Genomic DNA, 21,277 nt, shown 5'->3' with positions numbered 1-21,277 from the left:
TCATGTTAACAGCTCTGCTCGGAAAGCGGGAAGGCTGGAGGACAACGGGAGGGAGAGCTGCTGAGCCCCCGGACGACAGAGCTCAGTTTGGTGGGGAACAAAGGCGCTCGCCAGCGCCATCTCCCTCGCCCATCCCCCAGCCAAAATCCCAAAGGGAACCAGTTCCTGCCAGGGAACTTGCTCGCTCTGCACAAACACCCAACTCTGTGCTTCTGCGGAGCCAAACCTCCAGCAGCGGATCTGACTCCCTCCCGCTGCCACAGGGCCCCTCTTGAAGTGGGTCACCTAAGGAGAAGCGAGCTAAGCCTGCCCCTCCTGCTCCCGTGCACCTTGCCTACCCACCCCAGCTAATATGCCAGATCCCCAGCACCACAAGCCTGGCAGTGTGCAAGTAGCCCAGACGGGCCATGCCACCCCACAGTGAATCCCGCCCTTAGGAGAGGGGAAGAGAGGGCACACACCAGTCTGACTATGGCCCCAGCGGTGGGCTGGGGGCAGACATCAGAACTGACTGCAGCCCCGCCCACCAACTCCAGTTATACACCACAGCACAGGGGAAGTGCCCTGCATGTCCTCACCACTCCAGGGACTATCCAAAATGACCAAACGGAAGAATTCCCCTCAGAAGAATCTCCAGGAAATAACAACGGCTAATGAACTGATCAAAAAGGATTTAAATAATATAACAGAAAGTGAATTTAGAATAATAGTCATAAAATTAATCGCTGGGCTTGAAAACAGTATAGAGGACAGCAGAGAATCTCTTGCTACAGAGATCAAGGGACTAAGGAACAGTCATGAGGAGCTGAAAAACGCTTTAAACGAAATGTAAAACAAAATGGAAACCACGACGGCTCGGCTTGAAGAGGCAGAGGAGAGAATAGGTGAACTAGAAGATAAAGTTATGGAAAAAGAGGAAGCTGAGAAAAAGATAAAAAAATCCAGGAGTATGAGGGGAAAATTAGAGAACTAAGTGATACACTAAAAAGAAATAATATACGCATAATTGGTCCCAGAGGAGGAAGAGAGAGGGAAAGGTGCTGAAGGGGTACTTGAAGAAATTATAGCCGAGAACTTCCCTGAACTGGGGAAGGAAAAAGGCATTGAAATCCAAGAGGCACAGAGAACTCCCTTCAGACGTAACTTGAATCGATCTTCTGCACGACATATCATAGTGAAACTGGCAAAATACAAGGATAAAGAGAAAATTCTGAAAGCAGCAAGGGATAAACCTGCCCTCACATATAAAGGGAGACCTATAAGACTCGTGACTGATCTCTCTTTTGAAACTTGGCAGGCCAGAAAGGACTGGCACGATATCTTCAGTGTGCTAAACGGAAAAAATATGCAGCCGAGAATCCTTTATCCAGCAAGTCTGTCATTTAGAATAGAAGGAGAGATAAAGGTCTTCCCAAACAAACAAAAACTAAAGGAATTTGTCACCACTAAACCATCCCTACAAGAGATCCTAAGGGGGATCCTGTGAGACAAAGTTCCAGAGACATCACTACAAGCATAAAACATACAGACATCACAATGACTCTAAACCCGTATCTTTCTATAATAACACTGAATGTAAATGGATTGAATGTGCCAACCAAAAGACATAGGGTATCAGAATGGACAAAAAAACAAGACCCATCTATTTGCTGTCTACAAGAGACTCATTTTAGACCTGAGGAAACCTTTAGATTGAGAGTGAGGGGATGGAGAACTATTTATCATGCTACTGGAAGCCAAAAGAAAGCTGGAGTAGCCATACTTATATCAGACAAACTAGACTTTAAATTAAAGGCTGTCACAAGAGATGAACAAGGGCATTATATAATAATTACAGGGTCTATCCATCAGGAAGAGCTAACAATTATAAATGTCTATGTGCCGAATACCGGAGCCCCCAAATATATAAAACAATTACTCATAAACGTAAGCAACCTTATTGATAATGTGGTAATTTCAGGGGACTTTAACACTCCACTTACAGAAATGGATAGATCATCTAGACACACAGTCAATAAAGAAACAAGGGCCCTGAATGATACATTGGATCAGATGGACTTGACAGATATATTTAGAACTCTGCATCCCAAAGCAACAGAATATACTTTCTTCTCGAGTGCACATGGAACATTCTCCAAGATAGATCATATACTGGGTCACAAAACAGCCCTTCAAAAGTTTACAAGAATTGAAATTATACCATGCATACTTTCAGACCACAATGCTATGAAGCTTGAAATCAACCACAGGAAAAAGTCTGGAAAACCTCCAAAAGCGTGGAGGTTAAAGAACACCCTACTAAAGAATGAGTGGGTCAACCAGGCAATTAGAGAAGAAATTAAAAAATATATGGAAACAAACGAAAATGAAAATACAACAATCCAAACGCTTTGGGACGCAGCAAAGGCAGTCCTGAGAGGAAAATACATTGCAATCCAGGCCTATCACAAGAAACAAGAAAAATCCCAAATACAAAATCTAACAGCACACCTAAAGGAAATAGAAGCAGAACAGCAAAGGCAGCCTAAACCCAGCAGAAGAAGAGAAATAATAAAGATCAGAGCAGAAATAAACAATGTAGAATCTAAAAAAACTGTAGAGCAGATCAATGAAACCAAGAGTTGGTTTTTTGAAAAAATAAACAAAATTGATAAACCTCTAGCCAGGCTTCTCAAAAAGAAAAGGGAGATGACCCAAATAGATAAAATCATGAATGAAAATGGAATTATTACAACCAATCCCTCAGAGATACGAACAATTATCAGGGAATACTATGAAAAATTATATGCCAACAAATTGGACAACCTGGAAGAAATGGACAAATTCCTAAACACCCACACTCTTCCAAAACTCAATCAGGAGGAAATAGAAAGCTTGAACAGACCCATAACCAGCGAAGAAATTGAATCGGTTATCAAAAATCTCCCAACAAATAAGAGTCCAGGACCAGATGGCTTCCCAGGGGAGTTCTACCAGACGTTTAAAGCAGAGATAATACCTATGTATCAGGTATTTCTTACCTGATATTTCTTTATTGACCGTGTGTCTAGATCATCTATCCATTTCTGTAAGTGGAGTGTTAAAGTCCCCTGAAATTACCACATTCTTATCAATAAGGTTGCTTATGTTTATAAGTAATTGTTTTATATATTTGGGGGCTCCGGTATTCGGCGCATAGACATTTATAATTGTTAGCTCTTCCTGATGGATAGACCCTGTAATTATTATATAATGCCCTTGTTCATCTCTTGTTACAGCCTTTAATTTAAAGTCTAGTTTGTCTGATATAAGATGCAACATGATGCATCACATTAATAAAAGAAAAGAACCATATGATCATGTCAATCGATGCAGAAAAGGCCTTTGACAAAATTCGGCACCCTTTCTTAATAAAAACCCTTGAGAAAGTCGGGATAGAAAGAAACAAATTATTAGAAATGAGCAACTTGAATAATAATATTATCTGTTAAATAAGTTGCAGTTGTAGTTAAAAACTTTGCCACCAAAAAATCAACAAACAAACAAAAAACTTGTAGGCTCAATGCTTTCTAGATAAGTCTGCTAGGGTTATCATAACCAAACCACAAACTGGATGGCTTAAATGACACATTCTCACCATTCTGGAAGCTAGATGTCTAAGATCAAAGTAATAAAGAATTTGATTTCTGGCAAGACCTCTTTACCTGGCTTGCAGACAGCCATCTTCTTGAAGTGTCCTTCCTTCATGTGTGGAGAGGTCTGGTGTTTCTACCTTTTTTTATAAAGACACCAGTCCTATTTTATTATGGCTTCAACATATGAATTTTGAGGGGATGCAGTTCAGTTCATAATACCTTCACTGGTGAATTCTACTAGACATTTAAGGAATAAATAGTACCTGTTTTCCACAAACTCTTCCAAAAAGTTGAAGGTAAGGAAATATTTCCCAATTCATTCTATGAAACCACCAATGAACTGAAACCAAAATCAAAGACTTCACTGGAACAGAAAACTACAGATGAATGTCTCATAAACATAGATGCAAAAATCTAAATGGAATTTTAGCAAATCAAATTCATCATAACAGAGTGGGGTGTATCTGAGGAATGCAGGATTAGTTTTGATTTAAAAATTAATTACTGTAATTCACTAACAAGCTAAAAAAGAAAAACCATATCATCATCTCATTGGATGCAGAGAAAACATTTGACAACACCTAACATCCATCACACGTGAGAACTCTCAGCAAAGTAAGAATAAAGGGGAATTTTGTTAACCTGACAGAGGGCATCTACAAAAATATTTACAGGTATTATACTTAAAGACTGAATACTTTTCCCCTAAGATCAAAAATAAGGCAGGGGATGTCTGCTGTCACTATTTCTGTTGAACATTGTACCAGAGGGTTTAGCCAGTGCAATCAGGAAAAAATAAATAAATAAAAAGCATTTATTTGGGGAAAGAAGTAAAACTGTGTTTAGTCACAAATGACGTAATCATATATGTAGAAAATCTAATGGAATCTATATTAAAGCAAGTATAAGTAAATTTTGCACAATTAAAGGATACGAGATGAAAATACAAATATTGTATTTCTATATTCTAGTGACAAACATTTAGATAGTGAAAATTGATACCATAGTATCAAAAAATATGAACTACATAGGGATAAATTTGACAAACTATTGTAAAAGACAGATACACTGAAACTTACAAAACATTATTCAGAGAAACCAAAGAAAATCTGATGGAGACAAATGGAGGTCTATTGCTTTGTTCATCAGTCAGAAGACTCAATATTGTTAAGATGCTCTTTCTCCCTAGATACTATTTATGGATTCTATACAATCCCAGTCAAAGTTCCTGTATGGTTTCTTGTAGAAATTTACAGGCTGGTTCTAAAATTCAAATAGAGTGCAGAGGACCTAGACTGGTAAAACAGTTCTGAAAAATAACAAAGTTAGAGGGCTTAACACTCTGCCTGATTTTAAGAATTATATAGTTATTGTAACCACAACAGCATGACTTTTGCGTCAAGATAGGGAAAGCAATGTAACAAGAGTTCAGGAGTAAAACCTGAATTTTGACAAAGGCACAAGGCTTTTGTAGAGGAGAACAATGGGACATCCACATGCAACAAAATGTTATTGAATGTCTCCATATATTTTAAGAATGTTGCATTTTGTTTTGGCCCACAGTGACTTGAAGAAAAAATTGATCCTTTCAGCACTTTTTAAAATTTTTTTTTTTTTTTCAACGTTTTTTTATTTATTTTTGGGACAGAGAGAGACAGACCATGAACGGGGGAGGGGCAGAGAGAGAGGGAGACACAGAATCGGAAACAGGCTCCAGGCTCCGAGCCATCAGCCCAGAGCCTGACGCGGGGCTCGAACTCACGGACCGCGAGATCGTGACCTGGCTGAAGTCGGACGCTTAACCGACTGCGCCATCCAGGCGCCCCTTTTCAGCACTTTTTAAAAAACCTTGTTAGTTAGGCATGTTTGGTGTAGGCTTTATCCTGGAGCTAAACTCCTCCTACTGAGACATGACTTGTCAACGGTTTGTCTTCACTAATGCCCCGGTTGTTCAAAAAGGTCTCTCTCCTCAGGCTGTCAGGAATGTAAATGTCACCCAGGCCTGTGTGACCTGTCACGATTATTATTTTATAGTTCTTGGATAGTTGTTCTTGCCCAGCCTCATGAAGACTCCTCCTCCATATGAGCCATTTAGTATTCAGATAATGGCCCAAGGAGTCCCTTCTTTAGATTTCTGGTACCTATTCTTTACTCCCTCATCCCTGGTATCCTGCCCTGCAAAATCTAATCACCTCAGCCTCCTGAAACTTTAATCTCTATCTCCTCAGTTCAGCAGGATCACCTTGCTATGCTTGTACTATGTTCTGGAAAGTGCGTCCAGACAAACTGGAGTGCTCTTAGGGCTCACTTTGTTTCCCTCCTCTCAGACGAGTTGTAGATGTGAACTGCCTGTTTTCCAGTGTCTGAATATTAGGGTTTTGTTTTGTTTTGTTTTACCCCATATATATTTTGTCTAGTCATGATTAGAAGTGAATGTCTTCCCCAACTTAGTTTTCATTGAAAAATTTGGCATTCTTTTTAATTTGTTACCTTAATAAATTACATAACTAGAATAGCAAGTATAACTGGCAAAGACAGATCTTAGAGTAAAGACTACTGGGTTTTGGTAAGCATACAGTTTTCTCGTAGGAGCAGAATGCTTTGTAGTCCAGAATGGGGGAAGCAGGTTAAATGGCCAGAAGTTGGTTTCTTTTACAGTGGAACTGAATGGAGGGAGTCTAATAAAGGCAAAGCAGGTAAATTATAGTCCATTAAAAAATGGGCTGCTGTACTCATTTACCTTTGTGAGAATTTAGGAGGGGTAGGTTAGCTAGATTCAAATTGGAAAAGCTATAATCAAAGCTATTCTCAAATTCGGGAAAACTACATGAAGTATTATCCATAAAAATTGACAGGACTTGGAGTATCTTAATGAGGAATGGCAGTATTTTCGGAGACACCGTGGAGAAATGATATGCATAACCTGGGAAGCTATTTTAATTGTATATTTTCTGGCTTAGGAGTTCAAAACTATTGTACAGATCAAGATCATATTTCTTTGTTTAATTTTATGACAGCTCTTTTTAGCAAAGAAAGAAAATTTAGCCTTCTCTTTTCTGGACTCACTGGGGTTAGTTTTTATATCTTCCTTATGTACTTCTGAGATTTTCTCATCATGGTGGTATAAGACATTTTATTACTATAGTATTTTGGGGGGTTTAATAACATCTAATTCTAAATTTAAATAATCCTTTTCACCAGAGCTCTTAAAATAATCTGTTTTTTTAAAAAAGAATCTGTTAGTCTTCTAAAGTATGTACTTTTCATGGGGTTTCAATAAATATAAACTTCTTACATGATTTATAATGTATTGCAGGTGTTTTCAAACTAATCACATTTTTTCTTTCACCTTTTTGCCTGTAGATAACATTATATAATGTTGGGTAAACGGATGCAATACTTTTTCATAATATAATTCCAGAATGTTGACTAGATTCACTCTATTACATGTATTCCTTCTGATTTTCAAATAAGGATTCCTATTTTTTTGTTTTCTTTTGTTTATTCCCTCATTTCAGGAAAAATGAAGATGAATGAAATACCTCTTTCTAACATTAACCGTAGAAACATTTTTGGAGAGAACTTACTGTATCAGGCTGCTCTGCACAATGACCCTGACCTTGTTCATCATTTTATAGTAAAAGGGGGAAATGTTAATCAACAAAGTTATGCTGGTAAGTTGGGGTTACCACCCACATTATTTTGAAGGTGGTTCGTAGTTTCTGCAGAGTCACTTCTGTGAAAGTATGGCAAAGTGGACCTGAGGCAAGTCTCACACAGAGTTTCCAGGTCATTTTCCTGCTTAAGTAGCTGATCATCATCATCTCCTTGGGAAATGGTAACGAGGGGAAAGAGGAGCAGGAGAAGAGTAGTATATTTAACCTTCAAAGATTATGCCTGCTGAGGGCCCACCAGGTGGGTCACGTGCAGTTGGCTTGCACAGAAGAATGCCGTTCTTGGGGCTGACTTGCTGGCTTTGCATGGGCGTTGTTACCGTGACACTCAGCTTTGAATGGAAGAGAAGTGAGGTCAAAAGCTGAAAGAAGCTGATGGTACACTTGAGATGTGACGGAAATTGAGATAACATTGCAGGTGTATAACAGGGGCAATGGCCAGGGAAATGGAGAGAAGGGTGTATGAGATAGAGAGGGTGGGACAGGGAGCTCAGAACTTTCTTTCTACAAGGCTGGATCTCTGGTAGTCTTTTTTGCAGAAAGAACCTTATATTCTCCTGGACAAGAATGATTCCTTAAAGACACTTAAGTACTTAAGGCACTGAGCAGCACTGGGCCAGCCTGGGTAGTGCTTTTAGGTATCCATACTTTTTCTACCATTTCTAGACTTTATGAAACAGTGCACAAAAAATGTCTGGTAGTTTTTGTTAATCTCTATCTGCTCCTTAAATTCAGGAGTAGCTCTACATGCAGCTAACTTTACTTTATGGATTTCCCAAAACTCTCTCAACGTGTGTCTTTTCATTAGCCCTTGTCTGCGCCATTAACATCCTTGCTGTCTTTTCCCTCCTTGTCTTTGGCCATTTATTGTGCACTTTCTCCTCACTGCCCCAGGTACTTCTGTGACCTTCATGAATTCTTTATCCTTAACATACTTTTCTGACTTTTTGAAGTCTTTCTTGTTCTCTACTTTTCCTTCTCACTCTTCATCTTAGCTCTTACCTTTATTTCTGGCTATTACATCCCATAAAATTGCAGAGGGCAGTGTTGGTTTTTCTTAATGTTTATTTATTTTAGAGCACAAGCAGGAGAGGGGCAGAGAGAGAGGGAGACCCAGAATCGAAAGCAGGTTCCAGGCTCTAAGCTGTCAGCACAGAGTCGGATGTAGGGCTCGAACTCAGGAACCATGCATGAGATGACGACCTGAGCTGAAGTTGGAAGTTCAACCAACTGAGCCACCCAAGCACCCCTAGAGGGCAGCATTTTTAAAGACTTTGTAACTATTTGTTTCATCAGAGTCACCTGCAGTGTTTGTTTAAAATGTAGCCTTTATTTCACCCCCCCAAACACACATATTCACACCCAGTCTCACAGTCAAAATATGTAGGTTAAAACCTTGAAATCTGTATTTTAGCATGTTCCCCCAATGATTTTTATTCTCATTAAAGTTCAAGAACTACTGGCAACTACTGGCAAGAGGTGTACACCTCTGTGTAATAAACCAGTTCATTGTAGTGAGCTTTTATAGTATGTCTCCTATGTGCCACATACTGTGAAAACAGAAAGACATATTTACTAGAAAAATTTAAATATATTCTGTGATACAATCCAAAAAAAAGCTAAGTGCCTTTTGAGAAATTAATAAAATGTTACAATAACAGACCAATAATCTTGTCATAGGTTAACATTTGCATTTTAAATCCTTGTTTACATTTTATGTTATCTTTTTCTTTGATTTAAAAAACCCATTGCAGTAATTCTTCATTTATCAAAAACAAAGGTGACAACCAGGAAATAGGCTGAAGTCTGAATACCCAAAACAGATTTCATAAAGCTTCTTCGCTAAAACTATCTCAGACCAATGCTCTTAGCATTATTTTACACAGAATTCTATCTGATTCCTAAGTGTATGGCACAGTAGAAATGAAAGCAAAGATTGGCACAGACCGGGATGTTGATAATAGCAAGAAGTTTAACAACAAGGCAAGAGACAAAAAAATTAAAAATGAGAGGACACATTGTTGAGGACTATATAATGTAGTAAAGCATGCACTTAGACCTCCGTGGGTGTTAACAATTGCTACATTAGAGCATATAACTAATATTATGATTATTAGGATCTTGAATCTTTATTAAAAATGTGTTAGGTTATATTTTCTTTCTGGGAAATTTATAATCCTATAAAGCTTTAAAGATATTTCCTTCAAGATGATTAAATTTAAAAAAAAAAAAAGAAAAAAAAATGTTTAGGGATCTTCCAACCTGTAGGGGTGCTTGGATGGCTCATTCAGTTAAGCATCTTGATTTTGTCTCAGGTCATGATCTTAACGTTTATGATTTCAGGCATTGCATCAGGCTCTGTGCTGACAGTGTGGAGCCTGCTTGGAATTCTCTCTCCCTCTCTCTCTCTGCCCCTCCCCCACTCATGCTTTCTCTCTCGCGCGCTCTCAAAAATAAATAAATAAACTTAAAAAGAAAAGGATCCTCCACTGGTAGATCTGGGAGATAAAAGATCTGTTGTAAAGTGTGATCCATCTTTATTTTGAAGGAGTGGTTTTGTAACACAGGAGTAATCCCTAGCAGGGAAATTCTTTGTACATTTGATTTCTTTCCTTTTAATTTTTAATGTTTATTTTTGAGAGAGAGACAGAGTGTGAGTGCGGGAGGGGTAGAGAGCGAGGGAGACACAGAATGTGAAGCAGGCTCCAGGCTCTGAGCTGTCAGCACAGAGCCCAACGCTGGGCTCTAACCAATGAACTGCGAGATCATGACCTGAGCTGAAGTCGGACACTTAACGGACAGAACCACCCAGGCACCCCCGTTTGATTTTTTTCTGTCAGATGTGTAGCCATATCTGGTCTACCATGGCTCTCTCTGCAGAATAAAGGTCCATCTGGCTTTGTGGATGCTGGGAATTTCTTTCATCCTTAAGACTGGTACTGTTCATCACTGGTTCATTCTTGTTTAGGTCTCCAGAGTAGCATTCGTTTTTCACTCCTTCCTTGAGGCTCCACCGTTAACTCTGAGTTACTGACATGCAGTAATTCTCTGCTTTGGGAATTTTCTGCAGTAAATTTAAAACAGGAGACTAGCTTTTCACTGTGCACTTACCTTATGTTTTTCATCATTCTGCCTCAGGGAAAACAAACTAATCTTTTGTTATGGGTTTCTCATTCCTAAAGCAGTCATTTTTGCCCCTTTAGGAAACTAACTTTTATTGTAGTTTAATCAAAACCTAAATAAGGAAAGGAAGTTTTCTAGAAGGAAAATTATCATCTTCTTTAATAACTTTTGGATTTCTCACATTTCATTTTTCATCCTAGACTGGTGGCAGATAACCAGGTTAATCACTATATGCGTTGATAAGCAAATTTCCACAGGTCCCGAAATCTAAACAAGTTCACACTTTTTATCAGAAATAGTGCTTGGAGGGACATAATTTTTATGTTACGTTTTTAAAAATAGGTAGTCCTTAAGTGCTTATGTTTCAAAAGTTCACAAGTGAGCTATTTATTTGAAATTTTTATGACATTATGAAAAATTGCAAACATACAGAAAAGTTAAAAAAAATCTACAGTAAGCATCTGTATACCTAATACCCACATTCTACATATTTATTTTCATCACATACTTACTATAAAGGAAGAACACTTGTGTGTGTCTCTTCTACTTTTATTCCTAACACTTGTGATATCGCATGTGTGGGTTTTGGACGCATCAAGCAATTCTCCAACACCAGCTGAGTGTCCTGCAATTTAGTTCATTTTTGACACTAACCCATATTAGCACAGACCCCACAGGTTAAGGGCTCAGTCAGAAACCCCCACTTCAGATGCCAGTCACAAGTAGTAGGTCCCCAGGTTGCCCACAATTTCTGTTCAGCTTGGCTACAAATTGGAGGTTCCCACAGTCCCCTCCTCAGATTTGATCATTTCCTAAAGTAGCTCACATAACTCAGGGAAACATTTACTTATGTTTACCATGTAAGTTTACTTATTATTATGATAAAGGATATGACAAAGGTTACAGATACAAACAGCCAGATGAAGATACATAGAGTGAGGTCTAGAAGAGTCCTGAGCACAGGAGCTTCTGTCCGTGTGGAATTGGAGTGTGTTACCTTCCTAGCACCTAGTTGTGTTCACCAGTGTGGAAAAGTTCTCTGAACCCCGGAGTTTTGGGGTTTTCATGGATTCTTCATCATGAAGGCAGGGTGGGGGTTGGGAGGGCATGAAACTGAAAGTTCCAAGTTTCTGATCATGGTTTAGTCTTTCTTATGAGCAGCCCCAACCTGGGAGCCCACCAAATGTTGCCTCACTAGAACAAAAGATATTTTTATCACCCAGGGAATAAGGGACTTAGGAGCTTTGTGTCAGACATTTTTATCACTTGGGAAATTGTAAAGGTCTTGGGGATTCCGTATGAGTAACTGGGGTGAGAGACCAAATATTAGAACAAAAGATTCTCCTAGCACCCGTGTTTAAAAGGGTTTAGACATTCTGTGCCAGGAACCAGGGGGCAGAGCCCCTGCCTATCCATCATACCTTTACATCTATAAATCTCTGTCCATCAATCCATCTTTATGTGGACACAGTTCAAAGAAAGTTAGTACATTTTACCACTAAACACCTGAGAAATAATATCTCTAACTAGAGTTCAATTTTTTTTAGAGGTAAAATTTTCATATGGTGACATGCAGATCTTAAATGTGCTATTTGATGAATTTTGACATATATATTCACCTATGTAACCCAAACCTCTATCAAGAGGTTGCTGCAGCCAAGGTAAAAGAGGTTGTTGCCTTTTTTCTCCTCTAGGATTTTGATGGTTTCCTGTCTTACATTTAAGTCTTTCATCCTTTTTGAGTTTATTTTTGTGTATGGGGTAAGAAAGTGGCCCAGGTTCATTCTTCTGCATGTGACTGTACAGTTTTCCCAACACCTTTTGCTGAAGAGACTTTTCCATTGGATACTTTTTTCTGCTTTGTCAAAGATTAGCTGGCCATACATTTGTGGGCCTATTTTTGGGTTCTGTATTCTGTTCCAGTGGTCTATGTGTCTGGTTTTGTGCCAAGAAGTCGTTAAATTTTTAAGTATTTGAAGAATGTCCAGGTATCTTTCTGATATTGGTTTCTAATTTAATTACTTTTGGTCAAAGGATATACTTTCTGTGAATTTTATCCTCTTACAATTATTGAGAATCGGTCAATTTCCTAGTATATAGTCTTTCTTGGTTAACATCCCTTGTGTATTTGAATGTTTATTCCTCAGTTTTATGTAATGTTCTCTAACTGTTGCTTAGATGCAGATGATTAATAATGTTCAGATCATGTCTGTCTGTATGGAATTTTTTGTCTAGTTTATCATTTCATGAGAAGAATATATGAAATATTAACAGCTACCATTGTGGAGTTGTCTCTTTCTCCCTTTCATTCTGTCCATTTTTGCTTCCTGTATTTTGAAGCTTTGTTATCAGGTACATACACAGTTGTAAATTGTCATGTCTTCTGATAAATTGACCTTTTAATTATTTTGAAATATTTATCTTTATCTCTAGTAATACATTTTGTCTTGAAGCTACTCTCTATGATATTAATATAGACATCCTAGCTGTATCTTATGTTTCTTGTCTATTTGCTCTTTTTCCATCCTTTTATTTTCAACCTCTTTATATTTAAAATTTATTTGTTATAGATAGCATACATACATATTTCTTATAGATAGCTTTTAGATAAAAAGAAATAGATAAATTCTGACTATCTCTGCCTTTTAATTGGGGCAATTAGTCAATTTTAATTTAATATAAAAGGTAGGATTGAGTGAGGATTGTGATTTTACTAATTGTTCCTTGTGTATGTTATCCTTGTTTTCCTTTCTATGTCTTTGCCCTTTTTTTTTGTAGTGATTACCCTGGGGATTGCAATGTACATCTTTAATGTTTCATTCTTTTCAGAGTTAGTATATTAATATTTCTTTTTTTTTTTAATTTTTTTTTTTCAACGTTTTTAATTTATTTTTGGGACAGAGAGAGACAGAGCATGAATGGGGGAGGGGCAGAGAGAGAGGGAGACACAGAATCGGAAACAGGCTCCAGGCTCCGAGCCATCAGCCCAGAGCCTGACGCGGGGCTCGAACTCACGGACCGCGAGATCGTGACCTGGCTGAAGTCGGACGCTTAACCGACTGCGCCACCCAGGCGCCCCTGTATATTAATATTTCTATAAAATGTCAGAACGTTGAACACATCTCCCTTATCTTTTATGCCATATAACAGCTATATAAATTAATAACACTAAAATATAATGTTATGATTTTCAATTTAAATGGTCACATGCATTTTAAGGAAATTTATAGGAAAAAACTCCTCTATTAACTATATATTTACCTTTTTTGTTTCTCTTCATTTCTTCCTCAAAGCTTTCTATTTAATACTATAGGAGAAACTCTTTCTATAACATCTTATGACAATAGATCTTAACTGGGGTGATACTGGCTTTTAGGGCACATTGGCAGTTTGTGGAAACATTTTTGGTTGTTACAACTGGAATGGGGGAGTGCTGCTACTGGTATCTAATAGAATGCCCAGAACAACAAAGAATTATCCCCCCCCCCCCCAATACACTTTTAACATGCACCTTTTAGGTTTTCTTACATCAATCATATGATTTAGTGGAATTGAATAAATATAATGTACCATTGTCTCTGGCTAATGAGGATACATAAGTCATACAGATACTTATTTGTATGCCTGGTTTTATTACAATAGTTTGTGTTAGAACTACTGTAAATAGCTTTTTACAAATGAGTAAAGAAATACATATTTTTGAAGTGACCTCTGTGCATTCCTGACAGCTGGATTACTTTAATGGAAGTACCTTGAGCTACAAATAAAGTTTTTTCTCCCTCTTTGCAAAAAAGTAGCCTATAATTAACATTTCTTTAAGCTAACAATGACTCCCTTACAGCGTTTTTATTTGAGCTGGACAAGAATAGTTTCAAATATTTTATTTTTTTCATATTTTTCATATTTTTCACAATTGAGTTGGGGGTAGGAATTTTATTTGGCCTTCAGATTTATTGAATCCACCTAATAATAGTTTATTTTCATGGTGGGATTATCTTGTCTCATCTAATGAAAATATTTTTAAAGAAACAACTTAGAGTTTATATAGTTTATAAGGGCAAGCACAAAACATTAAGATGCCAAACATAAATACCATTTCCTTTTTGTAAAATAGGTTGGACAGCACTTCATGAAGCTAGTGTAGGAGGATTTTATCAGACAGCAAGTGAACTATTAAAAGGTGGAGCCGATGTAAATATCAAAGGAATGTACCAGATCACTCCCCTACACGATGCTGTCATAAATGGACGTTATCAGGTACTGTGATGCTTTTGTTTGCAAATCAAATAGTACATTCTACAGATACTAAAAATCTCAGGAAGCTAGCAATAGGGATTCAGTTATAGTTTATTCTTCTAATGGGTACTCAGAATGTGGAATAAAGTTTTACTTTGTGATAGACTTATTGTGTCTAATATGGTAGATGCTATTTTATGTGTCACTTTTAATAACTACAGGTAGTGTTTTGGTTACACATAGTATTTTTTTTTAATGTTTCTTTATGTTTGAGAGAGAACACAAGTGGGGGAAGGTCGGAGAGAGGGGGTAACAGAGGATCTGAAGTGGGCTCTGCACTGACAGCAGCAAGCCCAATATGGGGCTCAAACTCAAACCATGAGATCACAACCTGAGCTGAAGTCAGACTCTAAGCCAGCTGAGCCGGCTAGATGCCCCATGGGTACACATAGTATTTTTTATTTTTATTTTTTAAGTTTATTTATTTTTGAGAGAGTGGGGAAGGGACAGAGAAGAGAAGAGAGAATCCCAAGCAGATTCCATACTGTCAGTATGGAGCCTGATGAGGGACTCAAACTCACGAACTGCAAGATTGTGACCTGAGTAAAATCAGGAGTCCAGTGTTTAACCAACTGAGCCACCAAGGTGCCCTCACATAGTATTTTTTAAACTTATATACTTCTTTAGACTATTTCAGTATGGTGCTCTATAGGTTTTAGCAGAACGTTTTCTGCTTACAGAGTGTTAAACGGTGATGTCCAGTCCTGATAGGAAGCATACACCTTTTTGGACACTAGCGTCACTTTCAGAGTCCATATAAGACATGAATCTCTTAGGTTTAATGATTAACCAGTACATACTAGCATAAATGTACTACTGTTTAAAATATCAAAATACTATAATTCCATACAAATTGGTAGCTACTATAATGATAATATTAATTAAGATGATCAGTTTCAGCACTTGCAGTTTATTTCAGAAATAAACTTACATTCTGAGCTTGCCAGACATTTTCTGGTTCAGGCACCACATTACCGGATTGAGATACTTGCTGAAAATATTAATGTTTTTTTATCTCATGTATTGGAAGTTGCCTCTGGGTTCAAACTCCTAGGGTAGAAAAGGGAGCTAATCAGCTGAGCTTGGGAAGTTATAATGCACTTGCTTCCAAGAAGAAATGCCTAACAAATAGATCTGGGGAAGGCTTCTGGGAGCCATGGGCATGGACACAGCATAACCCTTCCTAATGTGAAACAGTACTTCAGGAAAGTTTAGGTTCTTTTGCCTTCTTTTGATAATATATCACTTATTAGTTGGTGGTCACCCTCCACATTGTAGAGAAAGCTGGGTGGGGAGGGGAATTCTGCCTGGGACCTAATTGAATGGCCAAAAGAATGCAGGCTTGGACAGGTGTTGGTGTGAGCCCTCTCTGTCCTTTACTCCCTCTTCAAAGCTGGCCTCCAGCAGAGAAACCTCATGCCAAAGCAGTTCTTCCCTCTCCTTTTGGCCTATCTGCTTTCCCAACTATTCAGGGCTGACTTAACCCTAGTCAAAAGTTTTTTCCCCCTTTGGGCAAGGTGAGCCCTGACCACTTCACTTTTTCCTCCTTTCTTTCTCAGTTCTTCCTTTGTCCCATCTGGTAACTCGGCTTTAGTCAGTTTCTGCCTCACAGGCTAGAACTGGCTATCTTCTGTCTCGCCTTTGCAGATATGTAGCCTTCTCTTACTCCCTCAGTGAAGTAAAAGGGACCAAGGACACACACCTTTGACTCCAGAATCTAGTTACCTCGCTCCTATCTCACTCCCTCATGCCAACCTTTGTGTTCCTGTAACTGATGTGCTTTTGGAACCATGGCGTATCCTGACTGATGGCGGGAGAAAAGAGAATGGCAAGATGGAAGTTGAAGTCCAGAGAACAGTCATAAGAATTAAAAGCTGAAACCTGGTGGGATGGGATGAAGTCACGGTCTTCTTTGTTCCTTCCCGTTCTGTTTAGCTGGGGGGAGCCAGAAAGTTACTTCACCCAATCCAAGAGAGATTTCCAAAATTCCAGGTCAGTTCTGGACTGACTTAAGAACCAAAGCCTTAAAAATCAAAGTAGGGTAGGACGTTGTTTTGGAGGATGGAGTAGGGATAGCTTGAGCATCAGATGAGGATCTAGGCTAACCTTGGGGAATCTCATATGTGAGGCAAAGATGATCAGAGAAATGGTCTAGACTCTGGGTATTGCTCCCATGCATTACTTGTTACAGGACTAAAAATGTCAAACGAAGGAAGTCCTGGGAACCTGATACTGGATCAGGCACCTGGAGAGTGTGAGTTTCTTAAATATTCCAGAGTTGAAGGAACTTGAATGTATTATCTTACAGGAATTAACTTTTATACTAAAAGGTGGGAGATCCTAAAAGATAATAACTTATTTTTTTAAAGCTAAAAAGCCATTAAAAATACCTTGTATGATTCCATTTGTTTGAAATATTTGCAGTAGTCCAAACTTTTAGAGACAGAAAAGATTAGGAATGGAAGGTGGGGACTTGCATGGGTGGCTCAGTCGGTTAAGTGTCCGACTTCAGTTCAGGTCATGATCTCATGGTTCGTGGGTTCAAGCCCCGTGTTGGGCTCTGTGATGACAGCTCAGACCCTGAAGCCTGCTTTGGATTCTCTGTCTCCCTCTCTCTCTGCCCCTCCCCAACTTGTGCTTGCTTTCTCTCTTCTCTCTCTCAAAAATAAATAAAAACAAAAAAAATAAAGGAAGGTGGGGAATGGGGTGTAGCAGTTCATTGTTAAAGGGTTTCTTTTAGGAGAAATTAAAATATTCTAAAATTAGATGGTGGTTATAGTTATACAACTGTCTTAATATACTAAAAACCATTGAATTGTATTTTTTAAATGGGTGAATTGTGTGGCATGTAAATTATATGTCAATATAATTACATTTTCCAATATGGTAAAGGTGGGATTTGAGAATTACAAATGATTGGTTCATTGTGATTCCTTAGAAAAATCTGGAACAAATTATTAGACACATAGGAGACATTTAGATAAGAATGCAGTGATCTTTGAGAATCTGTAGGCATCACTAAGAACAAGTCATGTCAGGCTAACCTTGACTTCTCTTTTATTAGGTTTACTTTGTTAATAGGTGAAGGAAATGGCATGACAAGTTGATGTAAGCTATCATGATTTTAACAAAGCTTTTATTTGATGAAGTGTTGTATAGTGTATGAGTATATGAGATGTTGACTTGGAGGTTGGCTGACAGTGTTACTTAGGTTCACATGTATTGAGAAAAACATCCCTTAAACATGATGATTATTCATTCCACATGTATCTGTAGTGAAATCTCTTCTAAAGTTTGATTATATATTCTGTTACACTATAAAGAGCCAAACTCCCTCAACAGGCTGGAACATGACTTGTATGTTGTTGATACTGGAAATATTTTAAAAGAAATCACAGGCATTATACCATTATACTCATAAATACTTGAGCCTGCATTTCTGACAGATAAGAACTTTTCTTACACCCACAACATCATCCTACCTAATATAGTTTCTTTTATTATTTAATATCCAGTCCATATTAAAATTTCCCAGGTTATCTAAAAAATGTGTTTTTATAGTAAGTTTTTGTTTGAATCAGGATCCATCAAGGTCCATATATTACATATGTTTGTTGTGTGTCTTAAGTGTGTTTTAACCCATAACAGTTCTTCCTCTATTTTGTGTTTTCTTAGGGGTTCTAGAATCTTGGCTTTTGTCTTAAAGAATTTCCTAAATTCTGGATTTGGCTAATTTTATTTTTATGGTGTTGTATAGCTTGTTTCTTCTTATATTGTCTGTAAGTGGATAGTATTTAGAAATCACAATCTGGGTGCTAGGTGTGCCCGTTTAGTGTTTGTAGTGATACTTAAAGCCTACTTCCGACATCCTCCCTGATTATATTCTTCTTTTTTTTTTTAATTTTTTTTTAATGTTTATTTATTTTTGACAGAGAAAGACAGAGACAGAGCATGAGGTGGGAGGGGCAGAGAGAGAGGGAGACACAGAATCCGAAGCAGGCTCCAGGCTCTGAGCTGTCAGCACAGAGCCCGACACGGGGCTCGAACTCGCAGACCGCAAGATCATGACCTGAGCCGAAGTCAGATGCTCAACCGACTGAGCCACCCAGGCGCCCCTATATTCTTCCTGTATTAAACAGTACTTAGTGAATATTTACTGTTTGTCAGACACTGAGATAGGCACTGGGAATATAAAGATGATTAAGACATATACCTGTAGTAAAAACTTGGAAGCAACTTAAACATCTGTCAATAGAGTACTTAAATAAAATACAGGGACGCCTGGGTGGCTCAGTCGGTTGGGCAACTGACTTCGGCTCAGGGCATGATCTCGCGGTCCGTGGGTTCGAGCCCCGCATCGGTTCTGTGCTGACAGCTCGGAGCCTGGAGCCTGCTTCGGATTCTGCGTCTTCCTCTCTCTGTTCCTCCCCTGCTCGTTCTCTATCTCTGTCTCTCAAAAATAAACATTAAAAAAAATTAAAAAATAAATAAAATACAGTACATTCATATAGTACATTCAATAGTAGACTATTACTCAGCTGCTAAAAAGAATGAGAAAGTTCATCTTATACTGACATGGTACAATTTCTAAGCTCTTTTGTTGGGGGAGGGGCGGCAAGATATTGAGGAATGTATATATTCTACGGCCACTTGTGTAAGAAGAAAATCTGTACATATTTGTATGTATACATACATATATACATGTTGGACTAGATTAACTCAAAAAATTCAGAAGAAACTATAGTACTTAAAAAAATTAGATGACTGAAATTCAGGGATAGAGGAGGAAACTTATTTTTCATTGTATACTTTTCTGAGTCTTCTATATTTTGAACTATAGTCATTAATTTCCTATCCATATGTAATAAATTAATTTTAAAAGAAAGACATAGTCCCACCCTCAACAACCTTAGAGTGCCCAAGAGACAGATTAATAAGAAATAAGTGTAATATATATTGGGCACTATGATAAAATATGTACCCAAAAAAAGGCAGCAGCAGTGGATGAGGAGGTCAGGGAGAGCATCATGAGGAGGTAACTTGAGGAGTAGGAACAATTAAGGATTGACTGGTTTCTTTCTCCCTGACACTGGGGAGGAGCAACGGCAACACAGCTACAGATGGAAGATGACATAACCATCTCCTGGAACATGTCAAACTTGTATTTACTACTACAGAACCGATGCCTAATTCTCGGTGTACCTCTAGATCCATTTCACCAGCACCTGAACTATCTATATTTCTGATCTTTCCTTCCTCCCTCAGTCTTTCCCTCCTTCCCCCTCCCTCTCTGCCCCCTCCCTTTCCCCCTTTTTCTCTATTTTTGTAAGAGAAAGGATATGTTTATCAACAAATTATGATTCAGTAAGTTGCATTAATTTTTTTTATTGGGCAAAGATGTTACAGATAAACCCAAGCTCTCTTGTTGAAAGAAATATCCGATGTTGCTTAGAGTTGTAAGCCAGCACACATTTGCAATAATATACCTTTTGTTTGGGCACGCTCACATGAACGGTCTTCCTGTAGGTGGCAGCGTTACTTCTTTTGAATGGAGCTGATCCCTTACTTAGAAGTGACAATGGAAAGTGTGCTTTGGATGAGGCCAAAGATTCACGTATGAAGCGTCTCCTTGAGAAATATATTCCTAAACACCAAAAACATCTTACATCAGGTAAGATTAAACTGGCCTGTTATATCTGTTCATCATGTTGGTAGAGAGTTACAGGAATTGAATTTAGAATTACAGAAATTAAATTTCCTTTCCTCCTTAGTTGTGAGAACGTCTATCCAGTGGTGTCCTTGCTCCATTCCTTTAGTAAAGCACACTGACTTGTTTGCAAATGCACATGATGTAAGGACTCCAAAAGAACAAAGAGAAAAAAGGGATAATATCAAAGTACTTTTTCCTAGTTGTGCATTACGAACAGTTAAGAAAACTTTTATAAAGTTCTGGTCCCCCCCCCCCCCACTCCCCTGACAGTTTTTTGGCTAAAATGATACGATGTAGTTCGATGAGTATGGTCAGGATTGTTTTTGTTTCCATCCCCTAAGAATCTTCTCCTATGGTTATATTTTTGCCCTGTCATCCATTACACTGTTAAAAATTGAACTACCAAAGAACTTGATTTATAGTTGTCAATAACAAGGTTATAAGAATAATTTACATGCATGACACTTTCTTTATATTCTCCTTAATGCATCTGTTAGATTTTTTGGTAAGATCACAGCATTCCTCTGCTCAAACCCTGCAGTGGCTTTCCATTTAATCTAGAAGAAATGTCAGCATCCTTACAGTGGCATACAGGCCCCTATATGAGCTGGCCACCCAACCAGTTAACTTCTACCATTCTCTACCTCTGTCTCTCAGCTTCAGTCACACTGGCTTCCTTGCTGTTTCTCAAATATGCCTCTTCCACCTCCTTCAAGTCTTAGTTTAAATGTCATCTTCTCAGGGAGACCTCGACCATCCTATTTAATACTGCAACCTACCTCTTTCCCACCCTCACCATATTAGTTACCTATCTCTATGCAAGTTACCCGAAATTTAGCATTTCAGAATACCAAACGTAT

At 38.2% G+C, this 21,277-nt stretch overlaps 1 protein-coding gene across 3 annotated transcripts in view; it reads left to right on the top strand.

The window, feature by feature from the left end:
* The window catches only part of ANKRD31 (ankyrin repeat domain 31), a 123,887-nt gene that overhangs the window by 37,149 nt on the left and 65,461 nt on the right, over window positions 1-21,277 (top strand). For all 3 annotated transcript variants that reach the window (XR_006203397.1, XM_042941147.1, XM_042941162.1), the window contains exons 9-11: window positions 7,133-7,288; window positions 14,526-14,668; window positions 20,234-20,378. Coding sequence is in view for 2 of the 3 variants with exons in the window: in XM_042941147.1 (XP_042797081.1) it covers window positions 7,133-7,288; window positions 14,526-14,668; window positions 20,234-20,378 (444 nt within the window). In the remaining variant the exon portion in view is untranslated. The remainder of the gene's footprint in view (window positions 1-7,132; window positions 7,289-14,525; window positions 14,669-20,233; window positions 20,379-21,277) is intronic.

This window comes from Panthera leo, chromosome A1 (assembly GCF_018350215.1).
Source record: "Panthera leo isolate Ple1 chromosome A1, P.leo_Ple1_pat1.1, whole genome shotgun sequence".
Classification (NCBI taxonomy): Eukaryota; Metazoa; Chordata; class Mammalia; order Carnivora; family Felidae; genus Panthera; species Panthera leo.
The sequence above is the reverse complement of the archived record's forward strand: the minus strand, read 5'-3'. Positions and strand labels throughout refer to the sequence as shown.